At 35.9% G+C, this 26,862-nt stretch overlaps 1 protein-coding gene across 13 annotated transcripts in view; it reads left to right on the top strand.

Annotated features, from left to right (window-relative positions):
- The window catches only part of MECOM (MDS1 and EVI1 complex locus), a 614,971-nt gene extending 588,653 nt beyond the window's left edge, over window positions 1-26,318 (top strand). For 8 of the 13 annotated variants that reach the window (XM_065943617.1, XM_065943614.1, XM_065943616.1 and 5 more), the window contains 8 exons: window positions 1,237-1,263; window positions 7,509-7,675; window positions 8,759-8,836; window positions 12,696-12,865; window positions 15,024-15,168; window positions 19,117-19,353; window positions 20,179-20,362; window positions 24,761-26,318. In XM_065943617.1, the coding sequence (XP_065799689.1) occupies window positions 1,237-1,263; window positions 7,509-7,675; window positions 8,759-8,836; window positions 12,696-12,865; window positions 15,024-15,168; window positions 19,117-19,353; window positions 20,179-20,362; window positions 24,761-24,895 (1,143 nt within the window). In that variant the 3' untranslated portion in view covers window positions 24,896-26,318. The remainder of the gene's footprint in view (window positions 1-1,236; window positions 1,264-7,508; window positions 7,676-8,758; window positions 8,837-12,695; window positions 12,866-15,023; window positions 15,169-19,116; window positions 19,354-20,178; window positions 20,363-24,760) is intronic. The other 5 variants (XM_065943612.1, XM_065943613.1, XM_065943623.1 and 2 more) reach the window with 3 other exon arrangements.
- The last annotated feature ends 544 nt before the right edge of the window (window positions 26,319-26,862 follow it).

The raw sequence follows: 26,862 nt of genomic DNA on the forward strand, positions 1-26,862 counted from the left end.
CATAGAAATCACTTGGCAATTATACTAGTATAAAACTGGCGATAAATTATACCTTTGTTTGATTTTCCTATACTTTAAATATTATTTTTAGTTATTTAATTATTTCAATTTCAGATATTCGACTTTGTGTTAATCTACAACGGAAACTCTATTTTACTTACATTTCTGTGCTTTATTCATTCTTTTTTTTATTTTCTTCATTTTAAAATGTCTCTACTTTCTTCATTTAAAGTGTCTACTTGTTACAGTATTCCAAAGAACTGGGAAAAAGACTGAGGTCTTTTCCCAAGTTCTCATGTGTATATTGATGTGAAAATCACGTAAGTCTTTTGCCCTTTGTCTTTCCTTTGCTTTCAACAAGTGTTTCTTGTGTTAGATTTCTTCTGTGGTAAACCTTTCATCCTTAAAAACTGTGTATATTCCTTATTGAAGATACTGTAACCGAAGGAAGCATGATATATCCCCTTTAAACAAGTAACCTAAGAAAGCATGGTATATCCCCTTTAAACAAGCAACATGATGTTTTTAAAGCTATAACTTTTGTGTTTCCTGGTAGAGCTTCTATTGGGTTAACCAAAAAGTTCATTTGGAGTTTTACATACAATCTTACAGAAAAACCTAATCAAACTTTTTGGCCAACTCAGTAATTCACTGACATTTTCACCAGTGAGTCTTGTCATAAATTGTCACAAATAACTAAACATTTGTAGTTCTTTTCATTAATATTCTTTGGAGTTCAGACTGCTGATGATCCCATGTTAATAGAAACCAGTTTATTTCTAAGTACACTACCTTTCTGTTACTCAGAGATTCACATCTGAGTATTTATTTTCTTTGTCATTAATGCTATAAAAATATAAGAGACTAGATTTTTTGTTGCAGGAAATTGCTTAAATTTTAGTTATTAAAGTAAAATTTAGGAATCTTGTTTTGCAGTCAGTAGAAACAAATGAAAAGGAAGTATCTATTTTGCTAAGATTTGGTAGTAAGTATTATTTAGCTTTCTTGGGAAAAAGAACATTTTGGTTTATAACCTTGATTCTTAAAATTTAATTGAGGTAAATAAAGAAAACTCAGTGTTATAAAAATATTCATTACCAAGGCTTTTATTCAAGGTATACTTACATGATAAGCAAAAATTACTTAGTATAAATGTTAATTTCTCAAAGGATAGATTGCAATAAAGATACCTATACAGAAGTAATTTTTTTGTTTTTGTTTCAATTTTGCTCCCAGTTCCAACTGCCTGATCAGAGAACTTGGGTAAGTTTTCTATTTATGTTTTTGACTAAAATAATGTAGCATTAAAAGGAAAACAACTAATATTATAAATTGCCATAGAGAGATCTCTGAGTCCTTTTCCTTTAAATGATAGAGCTTTAGCAGATAGATTTTCATCTTTGTCAAGCTGCAAGATACTTTCAGTTTTAGTTGGACATTTAGTGTCTACAAATTGTTTACAGAAAGTTTATTCTCTAAATCTAACCCATTCCATAGTAATTGTACCTTGATGTAGAACCCTTTCTGATACTTGGGAGCGTCTGTTAATAGGGATTTCAAGATGGATCACTAAGTGGAAACAATAATTATTTGGGGAAGCCTGTACCAGCATGTTAAAGATGTTTATGATAAAGCCTTAAAAAAGGATAAAACCTGAACTTATATGTAGACCCAAGTTGACATTGTAATTCATATCCATATAACCCAGGGCAGAACTTGGTTCTGGCTGTGTGGATTCACAATACTAAATGTTTAAAAATCTTTATCTATCTAAAGAATATATCTTTTAGCATTGGGGCCCACTTCTTCAGGCTTCCTGGTGGCTCAGCAGTATAAAATCTGCCTGCCAGTGCAGGAGACGTGGGTTTGATCCCTGAGTCTGGACGATCCCCTGGAAAAGGAAGTGGCAACTCACTCCAAAATATTCCTGCCTGGGAAATCCCATGGACAGAGGAACCTGGTGGACTATAGTCCATGGTGTCTCAAAGAGTCAGACATGACTTAGTGACTCAACAACACCAACAACCCGCTTCCTCTACTTTCTTTTTAAATTGTTAAAATTTTTATTGGAGTACAGTTGATTTATAGTCTTGTTAGTTTCAGACGTCCAGCATAGTGAATCAGATATACATACATATATATCCACTCTTTGTTTTTAGATTATTTTCTCATATAGGCCCTTATAGAGTGTTTAGAGTTCCTTGTGCTATACAATAGGTTCTTATTAATTATTTATTTTATATAGTAGTATGTATATGTCAATCCCACTTTCCCTATTTATCCTTCCCCTCAACTTTCAATTAATATTTCCAGATACAGTAAGTTGACATCACTAGGAGACAGCTTTATTTTTTATCCAAGATACAAGGAATAGTATTTATTTATGTTTCACCCCTAAATAAACCTTGAGACAATGAAAATGTATATAAACAGCATGTATTACAAAATTTGCTCTAAGTGTATATATTTTTACTCTTTTATTCTCCTCTTCCCTCAGAATTATACTGATGTTAAAGTATGGATGAAATCTTGAAAAGTAGTTCAATTTTTCCTTAGTCACCATAGCATTACATATAAATTATTTTAAATTAGAACACTTTGGCACTTACCTATTTCCTCTATCTGATGTTAGTTTTCCTTTACCAGAAGTTCTTCCATTTATTTCTTCTGTGGAATATATGAGGAATTGTGGATTTTTTCTCATCCTATCAACTTTTCAGGTTTAAGTTCACTTATTTCCACAGTATAAGAGCAAAGAGACAGAGACTTCTTTGTTAGGTGAAATTGTGTAGTAGACAGCATTGTTCTTTGGTTATCCTGTCTTATTATTTCTAGCGGTTTTCGGTCTTCCTTCCCTGGCAAGGGTTTGTCTTAAATATTATGCCGCATTGTCTTCGTTCTTTCTAATGCTGACTTTTACTTGATGGTAGCTTTGCTACTAACTGCTTCGAGAATAAGGTGTTGTCTCCTGTACAAATGGCCAGTGCTGCTACAACTTACAAAGACAGTTCAGATTTTAAGTTAAATACCTTTTCCTGATAATGCAATGGTATAGCAACTGCCATGACAATGCTTTGGAAACACTCCCACTCTTTAAATCACAGATTTTGCAGAGCAGTAATTTATATTTTTATTATAAAATGGATATTAGTGGAAAGTATTAAATATTAAATTTTATAATTTTTAGTGGTTGAAAGCTATAATTTTGTAATCATGACTGCAGAATATGATACATGGAATGAGACAACCATAAAATATGGATATTTATTTCTCCCCCAAATAGCCATGATTTTAAGATTTCCCAAGATTATCAAGTGAATAAATATAGAAAACTACCAAATCTACAAACTTTCCCATCATAAGTTATTTATGAAAAGTTAGTTGTTTTATGATAAAGGCATGTGTACTCTAATTTGTGAAACATTAGGTCACATAATTCATGGTGCCATTGGACATATCATTTTGTATAATCAGATTGTCACTTTAATAGTTTTAATGAGAAACTTCTTTATGTCATCAATTATTGGCTGCCTGATAAAAAAATGTTAAGCTAAGTGCTTCGGACCCAGTTGATGTTATCTTGCTTGCTGAAATGTTTTTACAAAAATGAACTATTTGACAAGGGAGATAGTTACATTTTTGGTAGAAGCTAGGGAATTGTGTCTAAATACTAGCTTGCGTCAGTTTAAAGTTAATAGCCTCTTGGGAACTGAATGGGGGGGAAATGACTTCCTTTTCCAGACATCTGGCTGCAGATACCATCAACAACTATAATATATGTAAATAAAAACCACTGTTCTATAGGAAAAAAAACCCTGTCATTTACTGATTGGAGATTAGTCAATGACATTGATAGGATATAGGGCAATATCTTTCTAAAAATATGATCTGATTTTTGCCTCCCTTTTTCCCCTTGTTTTCAGCAAATTTCCTATTCATTGTAGTACATGTTATCCCCTTCATTTTTATTTTCATAATTGAAAAGTAATTTGTAGCTAAATTGTTTCATTTATCCCAATTCATCCTAGTTTTTTAAAATATCAAGTCAGACTTTAAAGTGAATGTCAAAACGTACTACATCTACAAAATCAATGTTTTTCCAAGAGGAGTATCATGTGAGTCAGTCTAGATAGCTAGAGGAAGTTGAGGTTTTGACCAATACCCTAGATAAAGCTCTTCTTAATCCCAAGATAGGGAGTAGGACTGATTGCTGATCACAGAATGGCTACACTACCCCAACTAGCAGATGCCTAAGTCACTTATTCTTTTTTAAATTAATTTTATTGGAGTATAGTTGATTTACAATATTGTGTTAGTTTCAGGTGTATAGCAAAGTGAATCAGTTATACATATACATGTATCTACTCTTTTTTAGATTCTTTTCCCATATAGGTTATTAAAGAGTATTGAGTAGAGTTCCTTGTGCTATATAGTAGGTTTGTATTACTTATATCTTTTGTACATAGTAGTGTGTATTTGTCCAAGTTACTTCTATCTGTCCTGATGGATAAATTTATTTTTTTCAGCTGATGTTAAGTACATGAGAGCTAATGTTAGGAAGATGAAAGAGAGGATTCAGTGATGCTTTTATGTTGCTTTGGTGGTTGCTAGCTGGAAAGAAAGTAGGTGGGTGTGTGTCTGCATGTGTGGTGTTAACAGTTACCCTCAGCTCACTTCCCATCTTTCTCCTCTGCTTCTTCCCCACTCCAATTTAATCTTCTTTTCATTTGACACCAGAAGCCAGAGGTGGAGGTGGCTTGTAGAGGAGGCACCTGAGTAACCACTATTGTTTTTCTTGTTATCCTTAAGAATACTGTTACTTAGTCAAGTCCATAATATATTTTTTTATTTCTTGATGCTTTCCCAAGTTGAAACAGTTTGAGGTAAAGTAATCACAGTGATCTTTCTTCTAAAGGAGCTATTAGTAGCTCCTAAAGCAAGACACATTTCTCAACAGCCAATTGCTGTTAAATAACTTGAAGGACTTACAGTTTATATGTGCTCGAGATAAAAGCCGAGAATAATAGCAGTCATGAGTAAGCTATTTTCCATATAAAAGGAAAGTGTTTCTGTAAGATGTATTGCCACAGGAATCTGTGTGTCAGCAGGGCGGACACTCAAATGATTTAAAACCACTAGATAATGAAACTTTACTCAAATATTAAATGTACATAAATAAAACATTTATAATCATCACCCTCGCACTTACTATTCTTCCCCATAAATGTATGCGATCATGACCCTTACCCTTGCTTGTTACTGTTAATCAGCTTGAAGGCCAGAGGTCATTTCTCACTCAGACAGTTTATTCCATGGAGGGTGGATTATCAAAATGATTTTCTGAGAAGAACAATTAGAAAGAATAAATGCAAATAAAATAGTATCATAAAATATTTCTAGATTGATTTTTAATAAATAAAATCCAAAGTAATATGAAAATGCTAATGCTCTGGCTAGAGGGGAATAATGACCGTATTCTGTAGGGACAGAGTTTCCGCCAGCCTCTCTGAGCAGCATCATCATTCCATATCTCTGCCCTGTGATCAGTATGTGTCAGAATCCTTCATAGTGACAAATGTGCTGTCCACTTGCATCTGTGGAGAATGTTTTAGCAGCTGAGTGATTATGAATCAAACCTCTGAGCTTACAGCCCCTACCGCCTCCCAATGCATTCACATTTGTCGTCTGACAAGTAAATGTATCTTGACTTTCCTCTGAGATTTTTTTTGCACCGTGTTTGATGAAAGACATTTGGCAAATTGGCAGTGGTACCCTGTACGTTGCAATTTGTAGCTTGCATTAGGAGTCCGGGCATGAAATGAGAGGGCAGACTCCAGGATAAAGGGAAAAGAAAGAAAGCTAATACAATATGAATAGTCATTTGAAAAATTAAGCATACAATATTCCCTTTGTAAGAAGAGAATCATGTTTAGGCCATTCACTTAAGATTTTGCTCTAGTTTTAGAAGTCAGTAGTATTCTGTCCAGCCATGTGTCCGTGCAATATAAATTTTATTAATTATCCTTTTGAGTACAAATTGTTGCCTTTTATTTTTAACCTGAACTCAAAATAAATTAGGCCTCCAACTCTGTCTTGCCATCTTATCAGCAGAAGTATCATCTTCTTGAATTAATCAGTTGCTTGAATGTACAGTTTTTACCATTTTGAATCCTTGCATGAAGTCTTCTGGTCTACTTTGGAGAAACATACAGAGTGCATACAAAATAGAAACACCTTTTAAACGGCTCTCTGAGTTCTCCAGTGGCAGAGTGCCCTGAGAACCAAATAAACAATGGATGAGTTGATTTTACAAGATGGCCTGGGAGTTTGATTTTTCTACTTACAAATTCAGTAGTAAGCAGCTTCCAAATAAAATGTGAGCATGGAAGAAACATTTTAGGAGGCTTGAAAGAAAGGAGAGTCTATCTAACTATAGACAGTAAGAATCAAGCTAACTTTGAAAGTAAATACCACCTTCTGATTATGACTCTGTCAAATATGTGTGCAGATAGACAAAAAGTTGGAGATTATAAGCACAATAAATTAGGTTATTTGAGGAGAAGAACTAGGCAGGATACTTTTTCTATGATAATACTGCCCCTAGAGTGTGGTCATACCAATGTAATAGGAAGTTGCGATAATAAATCATGAAGTGTCATTTCAACTCAATCCTTTTTCAGGACAAACTAATATTTTACCAAAATTCTTTGTGTGTAATCCCACTTAAAAATCTAGTATATTTATATTAATTTAACGTAAAGTACGTCTTACACACTTAATTTTTTCTTTCTGCATTACATACATTTGGCTACAGCAGTTAACTTTGGAACACTTGCTGTTTTTCATGCTTTTAGTTTTTCTCATGGGACTTCCTAGTTCCTATAGTTTTTATTACTTAGGCAAGGCATACAGAATCTTTTCCTATAATTTCCAGTTTACTATTTTTTACTGTATATTTTAGTTGGTCAGCTTGCAGGCCAAGAAGATGGTGGACTCATGTCCCAAAGAACCATCTTGCCAGATTTAGAATTCAGACTTCTTTTGTTCTAAAAGGGGAGGGGTAGAGTCAAACATCTCCTGGTTCTGGTCAGTCTCCGGAGAGGATGTGTTAATTTCTTCCTTCCTGCAGTCTTTCACAGGTGGGTCTAGTGAATAGCATGATACTAATGCTGTCTCTTAATTTAATAAAATCTGTAACTTGGTTTTGTTATCTCACGTATCTCATTGCTCTATTGTATATCAAGTTATTGCAAAGTGATCTGATGAAGGTTTTGTGGAAAAGTTCATGTGACATTGTGTACGCTTGGTTCTACCTTTGTTATCTTTAAAGTCAATGAATTCTCTCATTTGTTTAATATTGGGACACTATAATCTCTTTCTACAGCCCCTGCATTCAGGAGATTTGATGCTTCCCTTTTATTAATAATGATTTCTTAGTTTGCTAGAGATGATTGCAGCAGAAAAGATCTCTGCCCTGTTCTTCATCTTCTTATGCTTTTGCCTTTCAGATGTCGGCTATTGAAAACATGGCAGAGAAGTTGGAGAGCTTCAGTGCCCTGAAACCAGAGGCCAGTGAACTTCTACAGTCGGTTCCCTCCATGTTCAACTTCAGAGCTCCTCCCAACGCCCTGCCAGAGAACCTCCTGCGGAAAGGAAAGGAACGCTATACCTGCAGGTAACTGCAAAGTTAATCATGATTGGCTTCCCAAAAATCTCCCCTCTGATTTCAAAAGGCCATGCTGTTTGTTTTGGAAATTATTCTTGATTGGATGATTAATAGCAACCATGATAGATTTCAAGCACTTCAACGTACTCTTTATTTAGTGAGATATAAAAATAGTGGTTTAAAAGATTATTATTAAATGAAAATTTTAACACAGGCCGTTTGGTTGTGATAAATGAGGTTGGAAATGGTCCAATTGCTATCTGTTTCACTTTGATATTTACAAATTTTCTTTCACAGTTAATTATTTTCATCCAAAGGTATAATACTACTGTCCTCAAGCATACATTTATTAATTGTCATGGTATTTAAGAATAAGGCTCTTAATGAAGGACAAATAAGGTCAATAAGTGAGAAAACTAGCTAATAAGTGCCTTTTTACTCATCAGTAGTATAGCAAAACTTTTATTTGTTTCTGTTTTCTTTTTTAAAAATAAATCATGCTTATCATTTCTGAATTGTCTCAGAAATTTGTGGCATCTGACTCAGGCATATCAATTTATCTGCTATTTGGAAAATGTGTTCCTTTCTTTCCAGAAAAGCTTTTACAGGAACATACCTTGATGGATGAGGTCTTAGAATCTTGTCTGATCTGATACCACTCAATGTACAGAGTTGTCACTGTGGCTAACATGTAAAATGAGTTAAAACATTTGAATCTGTTTATATCAACCCAGAACCACAGGCTCCTGTCATTTTTTTTAATCTCCATGTCTGGTTTAGTTTTGCAAATGTAAAGATACAGAGTTAATAAAAGAGGTACATGGAGAGGGTCATCAAAACTCAAGTCTATTTTCATAAACTGCTTGCTTACACATGAGCAAATTCAGTCAGACTGGGTCTCATAAGGCAGTCTTTATTTATAGAGTTATTTATATCTGTAGAATGACTTTGTTGCAAATTTTAAATAACAAAGACATGTGAGTTCCATGCAAGATTAATTAAGTCAGAAATAAGCTTCTGGCTTCTAAGCAGCTTGAGTGAAATATAGGCAATTGTGCTGACTTTTCTCTTATAAATATCTTTTCATAACAGATACTGTGGTAAGATTTTTCCAAGATCTGCGAACCTAACACGGCACTTGAGAACCCACACAGGAGAACAGCCTTATAGGTTTGACAATGATTTTTACTAAATATCTTGATAACTGTTGCAGTAAATTTGACTTATTGCCACAATTTTAAAAGGGCTACTTTTGTGCATGTCTGAGCATATGTCTGTTCAATTTTGATTCAAAGAAGAATTAACTAATGGCTGGGATTAAAATTTAGAAGAGTCCTAATTTCTTGAATCGTCTTCTTATATCTCAATTTAAATGTTCAAGCAGTGTCTAGAATAGAAGAAGCTTTTAAGAACTGTTAGTCATTTTTAAAATTAAGTGTTCTCTCTCCTCAATGATTCATGCTATTTTAATTGACAATAATCATAACCTTGTAGTCTCCCCTTTCCAAGCCTTAAATCTCTGCTAAGAATTAACAACCCAGATATATCTTAGTTTTCCCAGTACAGCTAAGTCAATGTCTACAAGTCTTAATAGGATGTTTAAAGAATAAATTTTACCTTGAGAGGAGGAAGAAAAGGAGTGGAACAGATAAAATAGAACATATTATAAGAAGGGAGCAGTTCCATCAACAATTTCTCAAGTGCTTCTTAGCCTATTCTCTTAAGTGTCAAAATCAGCCATATGACACATGGAACTATGTTTAATTTTACAAATTTTACAAATGAATGATCATAATCACCATCTCCCTTCTAGTTTTAAAATATCATCTGTGTTGTTCAATGTGCAATGCCTTGCACTCAGTATCAGATAACTCATGAATATTTCTTCAAAGAATGAATGTTAGTTATTTTAAGTAATACTGTAATTTTATTTTACTTTGAAATTCTTATGGGTTGCACATGTGTAAAATTATTTTTATCTGAATGTTTACTTTTTTCATTAAGATAAATAATTTATCAGCTTTCAAATACTTCTTTATATACAAGGATAAGAAAGTGGGAAGACCAATGTTCATTTGAAGATAGTTGAAACTTTAGGAGAAAACTAAAGAGACTTAAATTCAGATAATAATAAAGTATTTTCTTAAATCCTTTGCTTTCCTACATGTTCTGTAAATTACAAATCATAAGTAATATTTTCACTTTGTATGTGATAGATTGCGTTGGCTATAATAGGTCTCAGAGAGATATAAATGTGGGAAGTGTTAGATGATTTCCCTTTTTGAGAAAATGTCATATCCAAGGAATTCTGCTTAAATGGAGGAAAGATTTCCACACTTATATTTTGTTATGGCCAAGGGTCTGGTATGCAGCTATGATATCATGCTCATTTTTCTCTTTTTTTGTACCTGAGTTCAGTGGATTTATTCTGCCCCATAAATAGTGCTATTATTGTAGATGTATTTTTAAAAACGCAAACCAGAATTTTGCATAGCTGAGAATCTTAAACAATTATTTGTTCAGTTCCTCTGTTTCACAAGTGAAAAAATTCAGATCCACATATGCTATCTGCCTTCTGTAACTGTTGTCACCTAGTTGCTAAGTTATGTCTGACTGTTTGTGAACGCATGGACTGTTGCCCACCAGGCTCTTCTGTCCATGGGATTTCCCAGGCAAGAGTACTGGAGTGGGTTACCATTTCCTTCTCCAGGGGATCTTCCTGACCCAGGGAACAAACCTGTGTCTCTTGCATTCTATAAAATCTGATATTAATAGACCCCAAATTAAAACACAAATCTAGAACTCTGGGTTTTTATCTCATACCTTGATCTCAAAGGCTCCCACACCCCCTGTGTTTACCAGGATGGCTTAACATGTACAGCTCATGAGTGTGTTATGTACTTCTTAGAATTTCTGAAACTTAGGATCTGATTTGAGGGTTTCTTAACCACTCACTCCCTGGTGGCTCAGACTGTAAAGAATCCACCTGCAATACGGGATACTTGGGTTCAATCCCTGGGTTGGGAAGTTCCCCTGGAGAAGGGAATGGCTACCTACTCCAGTATTCTGGCCTGGAGAATTCCATGGACAGAGGCTACAGTCCATGGGGTTGCACAGGGTCGGACATGACTGACCAACTTTCACTGCACTAAATACCTACTAATTTACTGAAGTAGAATGGAATGATTATTATTTAGGAGCACTCAAACTTTTGATCAAGATGTTAACAGAGGAAAGATAGAAAATAACAAATGCTTTTTGGTTAGAACTTCCTTGTTGACTGAGTTTATTCATGTTAAAGTAGATGCTATGTATTAGATTTAAAGCTTCTATGCATGCAAACAGTTTGAAGCATGTCAAAGACAAAATGTTTCTTCCTAAAAAAAAAAAAAAAGTTTCTTCCTTGTGATTTCTGTAGAAATTATTTTAAGTGAAAATTATTCTAAAAAGTTTAATGAGAGTTTAAGTTTTTTCTATCAGTGTTTTTTAGGTTATTCTGCTTAGGACAACACAATTGGCCTCATTGTACCATGGTTCTCATTGCAGTGAACCTTGGAAATTTAAAGAAGGCCCATATATATATTTTTTCAAAATCAGAGGCTTAATTATCAATGTGGGATCTTATCCATTTTTAAATTAATACTATTAATTTAAATTTGATGGACCTCGTGATGCCAGAACAGTTTTTAGGGGGAAATTAAATCAGCCCTTGAGTTGGTTTACTGATACTATGCCAAAGTAACTAGTTTAACAAATTTATGTTCCCCACTGGACTAACTAGATTTCTGGCATCATGTAGAGACAGCCGTAGAAAACTTTCAGTGGAACAGGGTACTTTCTCATGTTGAGTCCTCGAACTGGTGTATCTGCATTCAGAAGTGGGAGAAGAAGTGCCCTTCACACATGGGCGAATGAGTTAAGGATTTTTTGGTTGCTAAGTTAGAAATTTTCACTTAAAAGTCATCTAAAGAAAGGTGATTTTTCCTTTTAGGCAACACACACACACACAAAATCATATAAACAGCTAGCACAATCTTTCCTTTAAAAGGCCAGAGGGAAAAATTTTGTCAATTACCACTTTTCTTCCTTACCATAAGAGCTGGTGGGAAGTGGGGTGGGATGATGAATTACTTTTTTATTTTGTGACTAAAGGAGAACTTCAGTAATTTATGATTTTTGATCACAAATATCATGGAAGGCAGAAACAATTAGTCAGTCGATAGTATGTGCTTTCTTGAGAAAAACTTGAAGCATGGTTTAGAAAAATAGAAATGGAAAACTGGGAGAAATTAAGAATATTGTGGGGGGATGCGTCAACAAAGACCTTGTACTTTTATTCAAAAAGGAGAATTTAGCACCCTTTCTTCTGTAAAGATTTAAAGGTTAACACACAAAAAAATAAAGTTTAACACAGTAAAGGCTTTGTGGGCTCCTAATCACTACAGATTATGAAAATCAGTGTCTTTGCTATCAGACTAAACTGTTCACATTGCCTCAGTTTTAAAAGTTGGGAAACTATTGCTATTTTGCAGAAGATAACAAAATTTCCTTTAGGATTAGCAATTGAGAAAGTGAGTTTACTAACAAATTATTTAATCAGGCTCTGAAGTTTTGAATTAAAAAAAATGATCTTTTTACTTTATTTAAAGAATACTTGAATCTGTTTCCTGTTTGTTTACAGAAGATTTAATTGTTCTAAGTGGAAGATAAAATTGCTACCATTTCTTAATGTCTTTGTCAGCTTTGCTTGAAATACTAGAACTGATTACCTGGGTAAACTTGTGAGCAATCAAATTATCAGTATTTTATTATGATTTTTCTTTTTTTTTTCTATTATGATTTTTCACGAAGTCATAAAAATCTTTGATGCAATCAAAGTCATTTACCAGAATTGAAATCTTGGCAATGTGGATAGTAATCTTTGCTGTGGTGTTGTTTTGTGGGTGATAATTTTGGAGATCTGGTTTGCTTGTCTTGAGAAATTTCTTTTGATTTGCTTGCAAATATTTGCTCTGTGTTTGCTTTTCAGATGCAAGTACTGTGACAGGTCCTTCAGCATATCTTCTAACCTGCAGCGGCATGTTCGCAACATCCACAATAAAGAGAAGCCCTTTAAGTGTCACTTATGTGATAGGTGTTTTGGTCAACAAACCAACTTAGACAGACACCTCAAGAAGCACGAGAATGGGAACATGTCTGGTAGGTCACTGACTGTCTTCTGAGGAGGAGATGCTTGGCTTATTTTTCTTATTTTAAAAGACAGTTGTGATCGCTCATCTCTCATTCCCCTTTGACACAAGAATCAGATCCTATTGTGAACATTTGTAGCACTTTTCCCTTGAGATTTTTGAATGAAGTGAACTGTTGAATAATATACAACTCAGAGCTTTATTTGGACCGTTTTATTTTCTGGATGCGTCTCAATGGGCAATCTCGAGCACATAGAACCATAGTTGGAACTCAAAGGAGACTTATGAATCATGATTTTCTAAATCGCAGGGAACAATCTTTGACCCTGTTGGCACAGAATGTGGCCACTGGCCTGGCTGGGATGACCAGAGTGAAGCCCCACTCTCTCAACATTAACCTAGAAACCACAGCTGCTTTTGCAAAAGGCCTGCAGTTCAGAAAACTCCTCTAGGGGACCTGTTTTAGATATGAGAGATAAAAGACTGTCAACCTGATCAGAGCAGCCTGTAGCAAATGATGGTGGTGTGTGATTTTGGTCACAAATTCTGATGCAAAATTAATTTAAAATGGCAAAAAATACCTGGCCTTCCTTTAAGCCAGGCCTACTAATGCAAAGTTAGCGGAAAACATGGTGATTTCTTGCCTTTGACTTCTAACATGTATGTGTGTATTCAGTGACTCAGCTGTGTCCAACTCTTTGTGACCCCATGGACTATAGCGCACAAGTCTCCTCTGTCCATGAAATTTTCCAGGCAAGAATACTGGAGTGGGTTGCCATTTCCTACCCCAGGGGATCTTCCTGATTCAGAGATTGAACTTGCATCTGTTGCATCTCCCGCATTGGCAGGCAGATTCCTTACCACTCTGCCACCTGGGAAGCCCTTGGCTTCTAATACTTAGATAATATTGGCCAGCTGGCATATGTGTGTGATGCCAATCTATGTAGCTGTAATTGTTTCTAGAGAATTAAGGGAATGACTTGGCAGTGAGGGGAGGAGGCATGCATGGAATCCCTGAAAAGAGGTTGTAAGAACAGAGAAAAGTTGGATTCATACAAAGTAGTCTTTCCTTAAGGAAATTATTTTATTATTAATCCTTCCTCTACTGTAAAGGCACATTGCTTATGATTTTTGAATGAACTATGTACTGTTTGTTTCCCTTAAAGCCAAAACTCTAATGATCATGGTTTAAAAATATTGGATTTTAGAGACAAGAGTCTAATCTAGTACTCAAAAGTGACAACACTTTCTGCGTACAACCTTACAGTATATCACTATAATTTTTCTAATCAAAATTATTTCAGAAATTAAATAAATAATTTAAAAGGTATAATGTATCAAAATTGAATACTTATTCATTGGCCCAGATTATAACTTCATGAAGCTGAAGGATATTCTAACCACCTGTGTTTGGCATCTAGACTATTGTGATGAACTATCAAGCCACAGATATTTTGTGGGTAGGATAAACAAACAAATATTAGTATAAAGCAAATATTAGTATGAACTTTGAGCACATATTATAGAGTTTATAATTTGTGAATGTATGGAAATTTTAGGCAACCTTGTGATACAGTTATTTTGAGTCTAATTTTATAGGTAAGGAAGCTGAAAAACATTCTGTAATCCACAGACCCGATATTGTCTTCTTAATACTGTCTCAAGACTGGTGTGTTCTGGGTCTGCCCACAGCTTAGCTCAATAAAGCAGATTGCCTTATTTCCAGCATGTGTTCAGGCTTTATTTGATAACATACATTAGCACAGGGGCAATAAATACATATTAACTGCAACCAGGACTGGGTATACAGTTTTTTCTGGCAGAATGTTTTTAAGACCTTTCTATAATTTGCCTCACTCTGTACTCTCATTCTACGAATAAAAATGTTCCTATATCACAGCGGGAGTAGGAGGAAGCTGGTGGGAGAAAGGCCGTCTTTGGGAGATTGTACCTCATGATTTCAGTGGTTCACAATAGTCCCCATTATTCATTGGCACAGATACTGTGGTAAAATTGGGAAGACCTTGACCTCCTAAAGTGTTCATTATTAATACGTGAAAAAGCCTGTTTTAGGAAACAACACTGATCAAATGAAGAAGGTGTGAGATTTCAAATAAGTCGCCCTCTAAATAATAGTCTTTTTCACAAAAGGCTCTCTCTCCCCTCAGGTACGGCAACATCATCGCCTCATTCTGAACTGGAAAGTACAGGTGCAATCCTCGATGACAAGGAAGATGCTTACTTCACAGAAATTCGAAATTTCATCGGGAATAGCAACCACGGCAGCCAGTCCCCCAGGAACACGGAAGAGAGGTAAAGCTGGTCTTTCCCTTTTCAAAGTCAGTGATTTCAGAAATGAGTGTTCTGAAATACCTTTCAGTGCTCATTTTTGTGACACTGCTTTACTCCTGCCACCAATGGTTGGTGTTTTTTTAATACAGATTAAATACCAAATGTTCTTCTAAGCACTTTATGTGTATCAATTAACTTAATTACCCTAATAACCCTATGAGATAGGGACTGCAATTATGTAATTTTATCACTGAAGGAATGGCGACATTGAAGGTTAAATAACTTGCTAAATGTCACATAAGTAATAAACAAGATTTAACCTAGGCTGTCTGGTTCTATAGCCCATGATTTTAGCACCATTCTATTCTGCCTCTCTTCATAGCTAATTAGAATATTTTATCAAAACTTGGCAATTAGATGGGAAAGCCACACAGGGGTTCAGTTGAATCATTGACAAATGCTGGTTACTGTTATGTATCATATTATGTATAATGTATACATACAGTGACAGTTTTTAGTTGTTCATTCCTGTCCATCTCTTTGCAACCATGCCCATGGACTGTAGCCTGCCAAGCTCCTATGTCCATGGATGGAATTCTTCAGGCAAGAATACTGGAGTGGGTTGTCATTCCCTTCTCCAGGGGATCTTCCCAACCCAGGGATTAAACCTGGATCTCCTGCACTGCAGGCAGATTCTTTACTCTCTGAGCCACCAGGGAAGCCCCATACATATAAAGTATGACTATATATATTATATGACTATATGCATCTATATATGTTAACATTATATGGCTGTATGTATCTATAGATATTTATACATAAAGTACTTATTGTCATCCAAATATCTTTTTTGAAACCATTTGCGACTTCTTAATAAGATTCTGTCACTTCTTTATATGCTTTCAAGGGCATCCTTATTTAATTCCAGCATGTTTGTTTTGGTGGGTATAATTACACTTGTTTTTAGTGACCTGGTGTGCTGGGTTCCTCTTGTCATTGTCAACATCAAGCATATATGACTTAATTGATATAGAAATAGGGCTTTTCTGGTGGCTCAACGGTAAAGAATCTGCCTGCAATGCAGGAAATGCGGATCCCATCCCTGGGTCGGGAAGATCCCCTGGAGAAGAAAATGGTTACCCACTCCCATATTTTTGCCTGGGAAATCCCGTGGACAGAGGAGTTTGGCAGGCTGCAGTCCATGGGTCGCAATGCGTCGGACACTACTGACAAACTAAGCAACGACACAACAATCTAGCATTTTATGTTTTATGTGATATTAAGGAAACATTATTTTACCCAAACTACTGGGTTTAATTTTTCTTACCTATAAGTTATAAATATCTGGCGTTGAGAACTGTGTTATTCTAAATATAACTATCCAATGACCTATTAAATTAGGATGCTGCACTGTAAATTTTAATACAACATGAAATTAGTTAATGAAAGTTCCATTACTTTTTGTCACACAAGTGTTGTTATTGTCCTCCATTTTTGATGCTATTAAAAGTCAGAGTTAATTGTTTCAGGTAGTTTTTCATTAAGGCAGTATTAAATAAGCATTATTTTCCAAGATTATATAAAAATATATGATCACTTCTGTTCTTTAGCTTGTATAAAAGTGTCTCTAAGGGAAGGAGGAGAGAATATCTGCTATTGCATGACTCTTCCAGCTTCTGAGAAGCCTGACAAAACTAAACTTTGTGCTGTTGGCTGTATCTCTCCCTCTGCTTGACCGTGTGTGTGTGTGTGTGTGTGTGTGTGTGTGAGAGAGAGAGAGAGAGAGAGAGAGAGAGAGAGAGAGAGAGAGGGAGGGAGAGGTAGAAAGGCAGAGGTGAGGCAGATACTCAGAAGTACAAAGTTCTAAGGACAAGTAAGAAAGACAGTCATGATCTTATATTTTAATAATGATAGTTACATGATACAAATAAGAAATATCGAACAAAAAGCACTATTTGTGTTCTGAGACACCTATTCAGATTTCAAACCCTTAGTTGAAACTTTGTGAACCATAAAGCTGCAACATCTGGCTTCAACATGTCTAAACAGCATAGAAGTAAGAAGACTGAGTCATCTAACTTTTCTCCCCTCAACTCCTATCAGACTACTTTTGATGAATAATTTATCTTCTATAAATTGCCACATTTGAAGGCAAAATTAACAAATAGGTTTTCTTAATCACATTGGCTTTGTTACGTTTGGTTTTCATCCATGCACTCTTTTGTTCTTTTACTTTTTCTTTCATTTATTTTAGAATAACAATTTCAATCCATTCAGGCCAGCAAGTTGGCAGTGTAACTGGAAACTAATAATTTATGTCTGTGCAAAACATGTTTTCATCATTCTTTGATAAAAGAGGTTAAGTGATGGATTGTATAAAAAAAACTTAATGATGATATGACTTTTTCTGGTCAAATGAATTTTTACTATGTGCCTATGTCACACCCAGGATTGTTTAATTTATGTTTTTGTGTGTGTGTCCTGGGAAATCTAAATATAAAATTATACTCATTTTTTTTAATGTGGGAAATTGATAGGGGTCTATTGCTGGTATCTGATTTTCCATAACCTGAAAAATAGTTACATTGTGAAAATTGTACATGACTGTAACAATAATTTAGCAGTCTCAGCAAATTTTCCGAGTTAGTAAATAGGTAGAACCATAGGATGCCAGTGTGTATGCTAAGTCGCCTGTCATGCCTGACTCTTTGCAGCCCCATGGACTGTATGTAGCCTGTCAGGGTCCTGTGTCTCAGCATGGGATTCTCCAGGCAAGAATACTGGAGGGGGATGCCATTTCCTTTTCCAGGGGATCTTCCTGGTCCAGGGATCAAACCCGCATCTGTTAAGTCTCCTGCATTGGCAGGCGAGTTCTTTACCTCTAGGCGCCACAGGGGAAGCCCACCTAGACACCTACGATTGTTTAACTTCTAACAAGCTTTCTGTACTTGGTCAAGTGCCTTAACCTCTCTGATCATATATCTTTGAAAGGAGGAAGTTAGGAGAGATTCCAAACATTTATAATTATTTTCTAAGTTTCATCTTAATCTTGCAATGAAAGAAATTCAACTTATACATATTTTAATGTTTCCTTTAAAGCCTGAAAAGGTTATCTTCATTTTGTAAACATTTTCAAATGTATTTAATGGGGACTTCTGTGTTTTTAAACATTTTTTGTAATTAAACTTTCAAATTATATATTGCAATCCTTGCCACCACTAAAATATTACAAATGATGTTTTAAATATAATAGGCTTCTTTTGCATCATTTTATTACACATGTAAGCTTCAAAAGATATTTGTAGAATGACGCTTTTATATCATTTCCCACCCCAGTGTTATGCTGGGAAACAAGGAATATTTTTACATTCAGACTATCAAGGATGATTTGAACAAGTTCAAATAAATGAGTTCTCAATCACTTCCAAGTCTCAGGAGAGTGTTTAAGTGCTGTATACCACCAGTGTCACCTAGAAAGAGCAAATCTGGTTGGTTCTTGGCAGCTACTCTTAACACTTTCTTTGAACTCTTAGATTCTCTTGAAGCATGCATGTTGAAGCTTTGGCTGTGTTGCTTATGGGTATGAGTTTTCCAGAAATTTCTCTTAAATGGTGCATACTTACATGGTAATTAGGTAACTTTATGTAGAGAAAAACCTGTGTGTGCTTTTTATATCATATATAACAATATCATTTATCAAGCAAAGGCCTGATAAGAAATAGGAGACTAAGATTGTTTTCCCAGTTCTGCCAGAGGTTCTATTTATAATCTGAATAATCACACAATTATTTTTTTCGTTTTTCTATTTGTGAGGTTACATTATTTTCCCATGGTTGCCATAGAGCATAAATGATAAAAATTTACTTGAGAAATGTGGAAAACCTAAATTATTGCTAGAAAGACATAATAACTGCATGTTTTGAAATGACACCAGTAATTGAACCTGCTTCTTTTTTATGCTTTTGAAAGAATGAATGGCAGTCACTTTAAAGATGAAAAGGCTTTGGTGACCAATCAAAATTCAGACTTACTGGATGATGAAGAAGTAGAAGATGAGGTGTTGTTAGATGAGGAGGATGAAGACAATGATATTACTGGGAAAATGGGAAAGGAACCAGGGACGAGTAATTTACATGAAGGAAACCCCGAGGATGACTATGAAGACACCAGCACCCTGGAAATGAGCTGTAAAGCATCCCCAATGAGGTGAGAAGCAAGGGTGGATCCACACAGGGTTACGATTCTTGCTGCTGTCTTCTTCCATAAGCACGCTATTCCAGGGCATAAGCAATTTGTGAGCAATGAATCATAAAAACTGTTTGAATTAGCAAGGCATATGCAGTGGATTAATTTTAAAAGACGGAAACAAAGTGGCCATGAACATAATCTGCAGTGAATAAATACATCAATAGATGTGGAACTCTGATTAACCTGAGGAAGGAAGGGTAAATGAAAAGTTAAACAAGTACATAATCACTTATTTAGACTCTACTTATAAAACTCAAAGAAAAATAGAGCTTTTGGCATTATCTAATTTATTCAATTTATCATGTGTTATTCAAATATTATTGAGAGAAATATCACCTTATTTGCTGTATATGGAATCTACATAGATAATAAATGTTTAAAAGGAAAACATTAGCCCAATAATTAAATTGACAGGAATATTATATTTTCATATGGATAATTGGTGCCAACTGAATATCATCATAACTGGCTTTATTTTAAATGGAGATTGTAAATGTTTGAATTCTGTCTCCACTGCATTGCTGACTTCACATGTCATTGACTTTAAGTCTTTATCTCAAATATTTTCTTGCTTTAGCCATGAAAGCTCTTATAAGAAATATATGTATAAGATAGAATATTTGTAAGTTTTTCGAAGAATCCAAGAATCGATGGAGGCTACTTTCTACTGCAAATATAATATGATGTTTGACAAGTGTATGGAATCAAATGAAAAGTGATTTGGTTGGATATCAAACTGAAAAAAAAAAAAAACCTCTGTGCTTTCCCATTGGTTCATTTTAGGTATAAAGAGGAAGAATATAAAACTGGACTTTCTGCTCTAGATCACATAAGGCACTTCACAGATAGCCTCAAAATGAGGAAAATGGAAGATAATCAATATACAGAAGCTGAGGTGTCTTCTTTCAGTGCTTCCCATGTGCCAGAGGAACTTAAACAACCGTTACACAGAAAGTCCAAGTCACAGGTACATACTTTCCTGCAGTATAGCATCCTAGTGACATTGTGCCTTTGATGCCAAAGGCAGATACTCTTTGCAATGTTCAAGAATCTGAGCAGGTTCAAAGGCTTTACTCAAAAGGTTCCTATCTCTGCCTATGACTGAATCCAAAATAGTCAACCACTACAGCAAGTAATATGACTGGATTCTGCACAGAAATTTCTGTGACAAACCCTGACCTCCAATAATCCACCCTTTCCTTTGCAATCACCTTACTTTTGTATAGATGGTCCATAAACATTTGATTGCACCTATTTGGAGTAGGAAATGGCAACCCACTCCAGTATTCTTGCCTGGAGAATTCCATGGACAGTACATGAAGTTGCAAAGAGTTGGACACAACCTAGCGACTAACACTTTCACTTCATTTGTATACGACTTCAGAATTATTTTCTAATTGCTTTATGTCTATAATTTTTGTCAAACTAATTATATTTTGATGTTTTTGGAAAGTGAATTCTATCCCCTGTTTTTGTTTCTTACTGTACATAGTTAGTAGCTTCCCTTGTAGCTCAGTTGGTAAAGAATCTGCCTGCAATGCAGGAGACCTAGGTTTGATTCCTGGGTTGGGAGGATTCCCTGGAGAAGGAAATGGCAACCCACTCCAGTATTCTTGCCTGAAGAATCCCATAGACAGAGGATCCTGGCAAGGCTATAGTCCATGGGTTTGCAAGAGTTGGACATGACTTAGTGACTAAACCACCATACATAGTTAATATACAAGTCAACTAATGATAGAATTTAGAAATAAACTAAATTTAGGAGGGTCAGAGTTGAAATGAATTGCCAAAAGTCTATTGCCAAAATAGCAACTTAATGGCAAACCTGGAAATTAACCCTGTCAATTTTGAATGAATGAATGAATGGTACCCAAGTTCGATGGTGTTTACGCAATCTATCAGCACTATTGTAATCAAAATTAAATCCATCGAAGGATCTATAAATATCATTGAAAAGAGCCTCAGTTCTTCTTCCACAAAAAAAGGAATCAATCCTTTCTGCTTGACATCTGCACTCAACCAGTTTGTTTATTCAGGTCCTTTTTTAAAAAAGAAAAAAAAAAACTTTCTGTCGTTACCGTATTTGTTGGTCACTTTGGTCTAATTGTTTGAACCTGAGTACATTTTGGAGTTGGCCCTACATACCAAACCATGTGACTGTATTCATTACTACATTTGGAAATTTTCTATTTGGCTGAGATGTTTTGGGCCATCTTAATAGCAAATGTGGTCATATCTCAACTAAAGTGGGAAAAACGTTATCCCACTGGGATAGTAACAATTTTAAAATATTCGTAAATTCAATAAAACATCTTAAGATGTCATGTATGGTAACAGACAAAACAAATGTTCTTTCTGAATTGAAGTGAAAGCAGCCAGCCTCATCTCTGACTAGCCTCACTTCCATGGATTTGAGAACATCACTTCACAACTATGGATACCATTTCCTCACTGTAAAGTGGGGTGAGTGGAGAAGATGTCTAAGATCCCTTCCTGCTCTATCATTCAATGGTGATAAAAATTAATTTTTCAATTTCTAACATTAAAAGTAAACCAGCCAGTTTAGACATCTCATTTTCACTTGGAGACAGTCATAAGAAGTGGCTAATGTTTTTTGGTTTTTTTAACTCTTAGTTTCCCATTTTTCCTTCCTTATTGATCAGAGAAACTGGGGAGCCAACTTTTCTTTCTTTTTTTTGAAAAAAATTATGTTCATTATTCCAGCCCAAATTATAAGACATTACAAGGCACAATACTGAAAATTCCTGAAACTGTCACAAGTGTAGGAAGCAAAGGGTCCTGGGAACCTAGAGATATTGGAAGTGATATATTTCAATACCAGCATTTTGATAAAGTCCCTGCCCAATTGCGCTAACAATTACCCTCACAAGAAATATTAGAATTTTGCAATTTTAACTTGTATTTTTTTTATTAACTTGTATTTTTATTGTTACTTTATAATGTCATATATATATATGTATATATATTTATATCAGTTTGAAAATGGTCAGGCCTTTTTGCAAACTGACTTTGTTTCATGAGACTTTATTCTTTCATTCCATTGTCGCTGTCAGTTTTATGCTCAGCACTGATCCTTGTGCATTCAAATGTTTATTTCCTTTGATTACCAAAAGATAGATATTCCATATTTACCACTTTCTAGAATCTGAATAGATTCAGATGCTTTACTCAAAACTCATACATTTACTCTGTGATTTTTATAGTGATTGTATCCAAAATAGTTGACCAGTACAACAGTGGCTGCCCTCTGCATGGAATTTTCCCTGAAACACCTATCCTACAAAAAGGTGGTTTCAGGAGGCATGTATGCATGCACACCAAGTCGCTTCAGTCGTGTTCAGCTCTTTGCGACCCTATGGACAACAGCCCTCCAGGCTCTTCGGTCCATGGGATTCTCCAGGCAAGAGTACTGGAGAATTGCCATTCCCTTCTCCGGGGGATCTTCCCTTCTCAGGGATCGAACCTGTGTCTCTTATGTCTCTTGGAATGGCAGGTGGGTCTTAACCACTAGTGCCTCCTGTGATACCTGTAGTTTCAGGATGCGTGCATGTGTGCTGTGTCTCCTCAGTCGTGTCCGACTCCGTGTGACCCCATGGACTGTAGCCCACCAGACTCCTCTGTCCATGGAATTATCCAGGCAAGAACACTGGAGTGGGTTGCCATGCCCTCCTCCAGGGGTAGTTTCAGGATAACAGGTATTATTTATATCAGGCACACTAAGCTAAACACTTATGTAAGCTAGTGCTTGTGGTTCCTCCATAGCCATTGGAAGTAAGTTGTTATTATCCACATTTTATATGAAGGAAGTAACCTTGAAAGATTAAGCATCTTGCCCAAGGTCACACAGCTAGTTGAATAGAGGCAGGATAGAAGCCAGGATTAACACTCAGGATTTCAAAATTTTCTCTCTGCTCCCTTTTCTTTTTCTGAATATCAGAATGAGTTTTGTTAAAACCATGTCAGACTAATCTTTTATCTTGATCTATAAATGTGAGTACATAATTGGAATAAAGGTAAGTGCTCACTTCACCCATACTTTAAACCTGCAAAGGAGAAGGACTCTGTATTATTTATCCTTAACTCCCTAGGACCTAGCACAGTGCCTGGCATAGAGTAGATGCTTAAGAAATATTTTTTAAACATCTGCTGAGATTTTGTAGAGGTCCAAAAGGCAAATTGCATGCAGAAAAGTCAAATGTGTACATTTAGAGCAGTGACCCAGCAAATCAAAATCAGCCTGAGAGGGCAGATTTTCTAACTGTATGCCATGATTACGGAAGAAACCACAGACCAGCCACATGTCTCAGCATGACTCCCAGAGATGAAATTCTGCTTCACAACAGAGGCATTTTGTCTTTGTTTACCGACAGTGGAATGTCTTTGGCAGGACTTTAATGATTCCACTTCAGCAGCATTTTGACAAGCAAGTTAGCAATGGATGAGACCAACAATAGCAAATCAACAGTGAAAAGTTCACTCCCAAGTCAAGACCAAACATTTCATTTGAATATTTTACTTGGCAGCAAATGGGGAGATTCTCTGAACAGTTATTTAGAATTTGACATGATAATAGGTAAGAGAGAGCACTTCCTCACAGAGCACCCCTGTAACATCTTCTGTTTGGCAGACCCTGGAGCCCAGAGGTGAGAACTTTGTTGGGTCTTGTGATTTGTTTGAGTTTTCGGTAGAACCTACTTGATCTACCTCTATTTTCAAGGTCTTTGAGTGTCAGCATTGAATATTTCAAGCTTGGAGAGGAAGTGGAGAGAGGACACTGGGTTTGGGCAGATAAACTTTTATTGATGCCTTCTTCAGTGTCTAGTTAAGTGACTTTGAGCAAGTCTTTTCACCTTCAGGGCTCTCAGTCATCCAGAGAAGTAATCTGTGGCATGCTTCCTCTAGATGCTTCCTCTAGATGCTTCCACAGTGCTGTCAAGGCAGAGTTGTCTCTTATATGTATTTTCTGTTTCAGTTGTAAGCATTCAGTAATATTTTGGGTGAGTCAAACACGTACATCAACAGTGGAAGGATGGTTATTATATTTATGGCTGGGGAGGGAGATGACTCCTATTTCTTAATAGAGACATGAATGTCATTCTAGGTAGGATCATTAACTTTTTGTTCTGCAGACTGTGTCACTTTTGTGGCTCTGAGGCGCTGAAGGCCAGCAGTAACTCCATGCTAGTGTAACCCACGAGACATGTCCCGCACTTTCCCCAACACACCCATGAGGGATGCTCCTTCTCAGGGTCCCGTCTCTTCCAAACGTTCACCCAAGATAGCCTTCAAATGAAAAGCAATGTTTTTCAAATGCCACTTACGGATTCTCTCCTTTCTACCCCAGGCATACGCTATGATGTTGTCATTGTCCGACAAGGAGTCCCTGCATTCTTCATCCCACAGTTCTTCCAATGTGTGGCACAGTATGGCCAGGGCTGCAGCGGAATCCAGTGCCATCCAGTCCATAAGCCACGTATGACATTCTCAAGGTTGACCGGAGTGGGACCAAGTCCAACAGTAGCATGGCTCTTTCACGTAGGACTATTTAAAAGACTGCTGAGCAGAATGCCTTAGAAACCTGAAGGGTCACTCCTGTAAAGTCTGGGGACCTTAAACGGAATGATTAAAAAAGAAAAGAAAGAAAGAGAAAGAAAGAAAGAAAAGGAAACTATTTATTCTCGATATTTTGTTTTGCACAGCCAAGGCAGCTGCTGACTTCTGGAGGATCAATGCGACTTAAAGTGATTCAGTAAAAATGAAAACCTTGCTGGGCAGAAGGTGTCTTCCCATTTACCTTGCCCTTGGGAGTGGGTGAGTGAGAGGAGCAGTTGAGATGGCGGCATGAACACTCCATAGAAACTGAATTCTTTTTTTTTTTTTGTACCTGACACATGATTGGGAACAGTTGCTTTTAAGTACAGATTTAATTTTCTTGCTTTGTTAAAGTTTTTATGTAATTTAACCCTTTGAAGACAGAAGTAGTTGAATGAAATGCACACTTGATTATTATAGAAACCGATAACAGGGAGTTTCCCATTAACTTTTGCCTTCTTTAAGTACATTGTTTAAAACTAGGGAACAAGGGTATGTGTATATTGTAAACTATGGATGTTCAAATGCTCAGAGAGGTTAAGTCAGTGAAGTAACCTGTTCATCACCAGTACCGCTGTACCACTACACTAATAGGTTTGCCAAATCCTTGTAATAACATCTTAATTTTAGACAATCATGTCACTGTTTTTTAATGTTTAATTTTTTGTGTGTGTTGCGTGTATCATGTATTTATTTGTTGGCAAACTATTGTTTGTTGATTAAAATAGCACTGTTCCATTCAGCCACTACTTTCTGACGTCCGAGGCACACCCCGTTTTGAACTGCAAGGACCAAGGTGACTCGACCTGTGTGTGGGAGTGCCAAATGGTGTTTGGCTTTTCTTAACATTCCTTTTTTTGTTGTTTTGTTTTCCTTCTTAATGAGCTAAATACGAATAGATGCAACTTAGTTTTTGTAATACTGAAATTGATTCAATTGTATAAACGATTATAATTTCTTTCATGAAAGCATGATTCTTCTGATTAAAAACTGTACCCCATATTTTATGCTGGTTGTCTGCAAGCTTGTGCGATGTTATGTTCATGTTAATCCTATTTGTAAACTGAAGTGTTCCAGACCTTATGTTAAAAGAGAGACGTAAATAACAGACTGTATTCAGTTATTTTGCCCTTTATTGAGGAACCAGATTTGTTTTCTTTTTGTTTGTAATCTCATTTTGAAATAATCGGCGAGTTGAGGTACTTTCTTCCAATGCTTTGTACAATATAAACTGTTATGCCTTTCAGTGCATTACTATGGGAGGAGCAACTAAAAAATAAAGACTTACAAAAATGGTTATTTTTCCCACAGTGTTGTATTTTCCCTTCTCATGCAATTTTTGTTTCCCTTTGGGATCCAGTGATTTAAAGATATGCCGTCTGGGACTTTGACGCCCTAACAGATACATGGAATGTAGAGCATGTGTGTATAGACATTTGAGATGAAATGAAAGATAGCCCTTGGCCCATGGGGAATTGGACTCCCTTCCACTCACTGCTCTGGACTTTCTCCATGTGGTGCAAAGTCAGGGCTCAGGTGCAATAATACAGAGTCCTTAGGATCACCCCATGTCTGCAGCACCCATTTTAGTTAGCACAGAGCGACCTAGTTTTTTTTTCTTCTTTATTTTACGTAGTATATGCCAAAAGGTGTTCTGTGCTTATTTTTGTTTTTAATTACCCAAATACTGTTAACTGATTCACAGGAGGATGGGGACCCTTTAAATTTTCAATGATCATTTTAAGTCTTCGTTCACATGCAAAATACCATTTTTTTCATGATTAGAATCAGAGGGTAGATATGATTTTGAGTTTTCTTTCTTTACTCCCACCAAAAAATTCACTGCATATTGCT

Source organism: Muntiacus reevesi, chromosome 8 (assembly GCF_963930625.1).
Source record: "Muntiacus reevesi chromosome 8, mMunRee1.1, whole genome shotgun sequence".
Taxonomy (NCBI): Eukaryota; Metazoa; Chordata; class Mammalia; order Artiodactyla; family Cervidae; genus Muntiacus; species Muntiacus reevesi.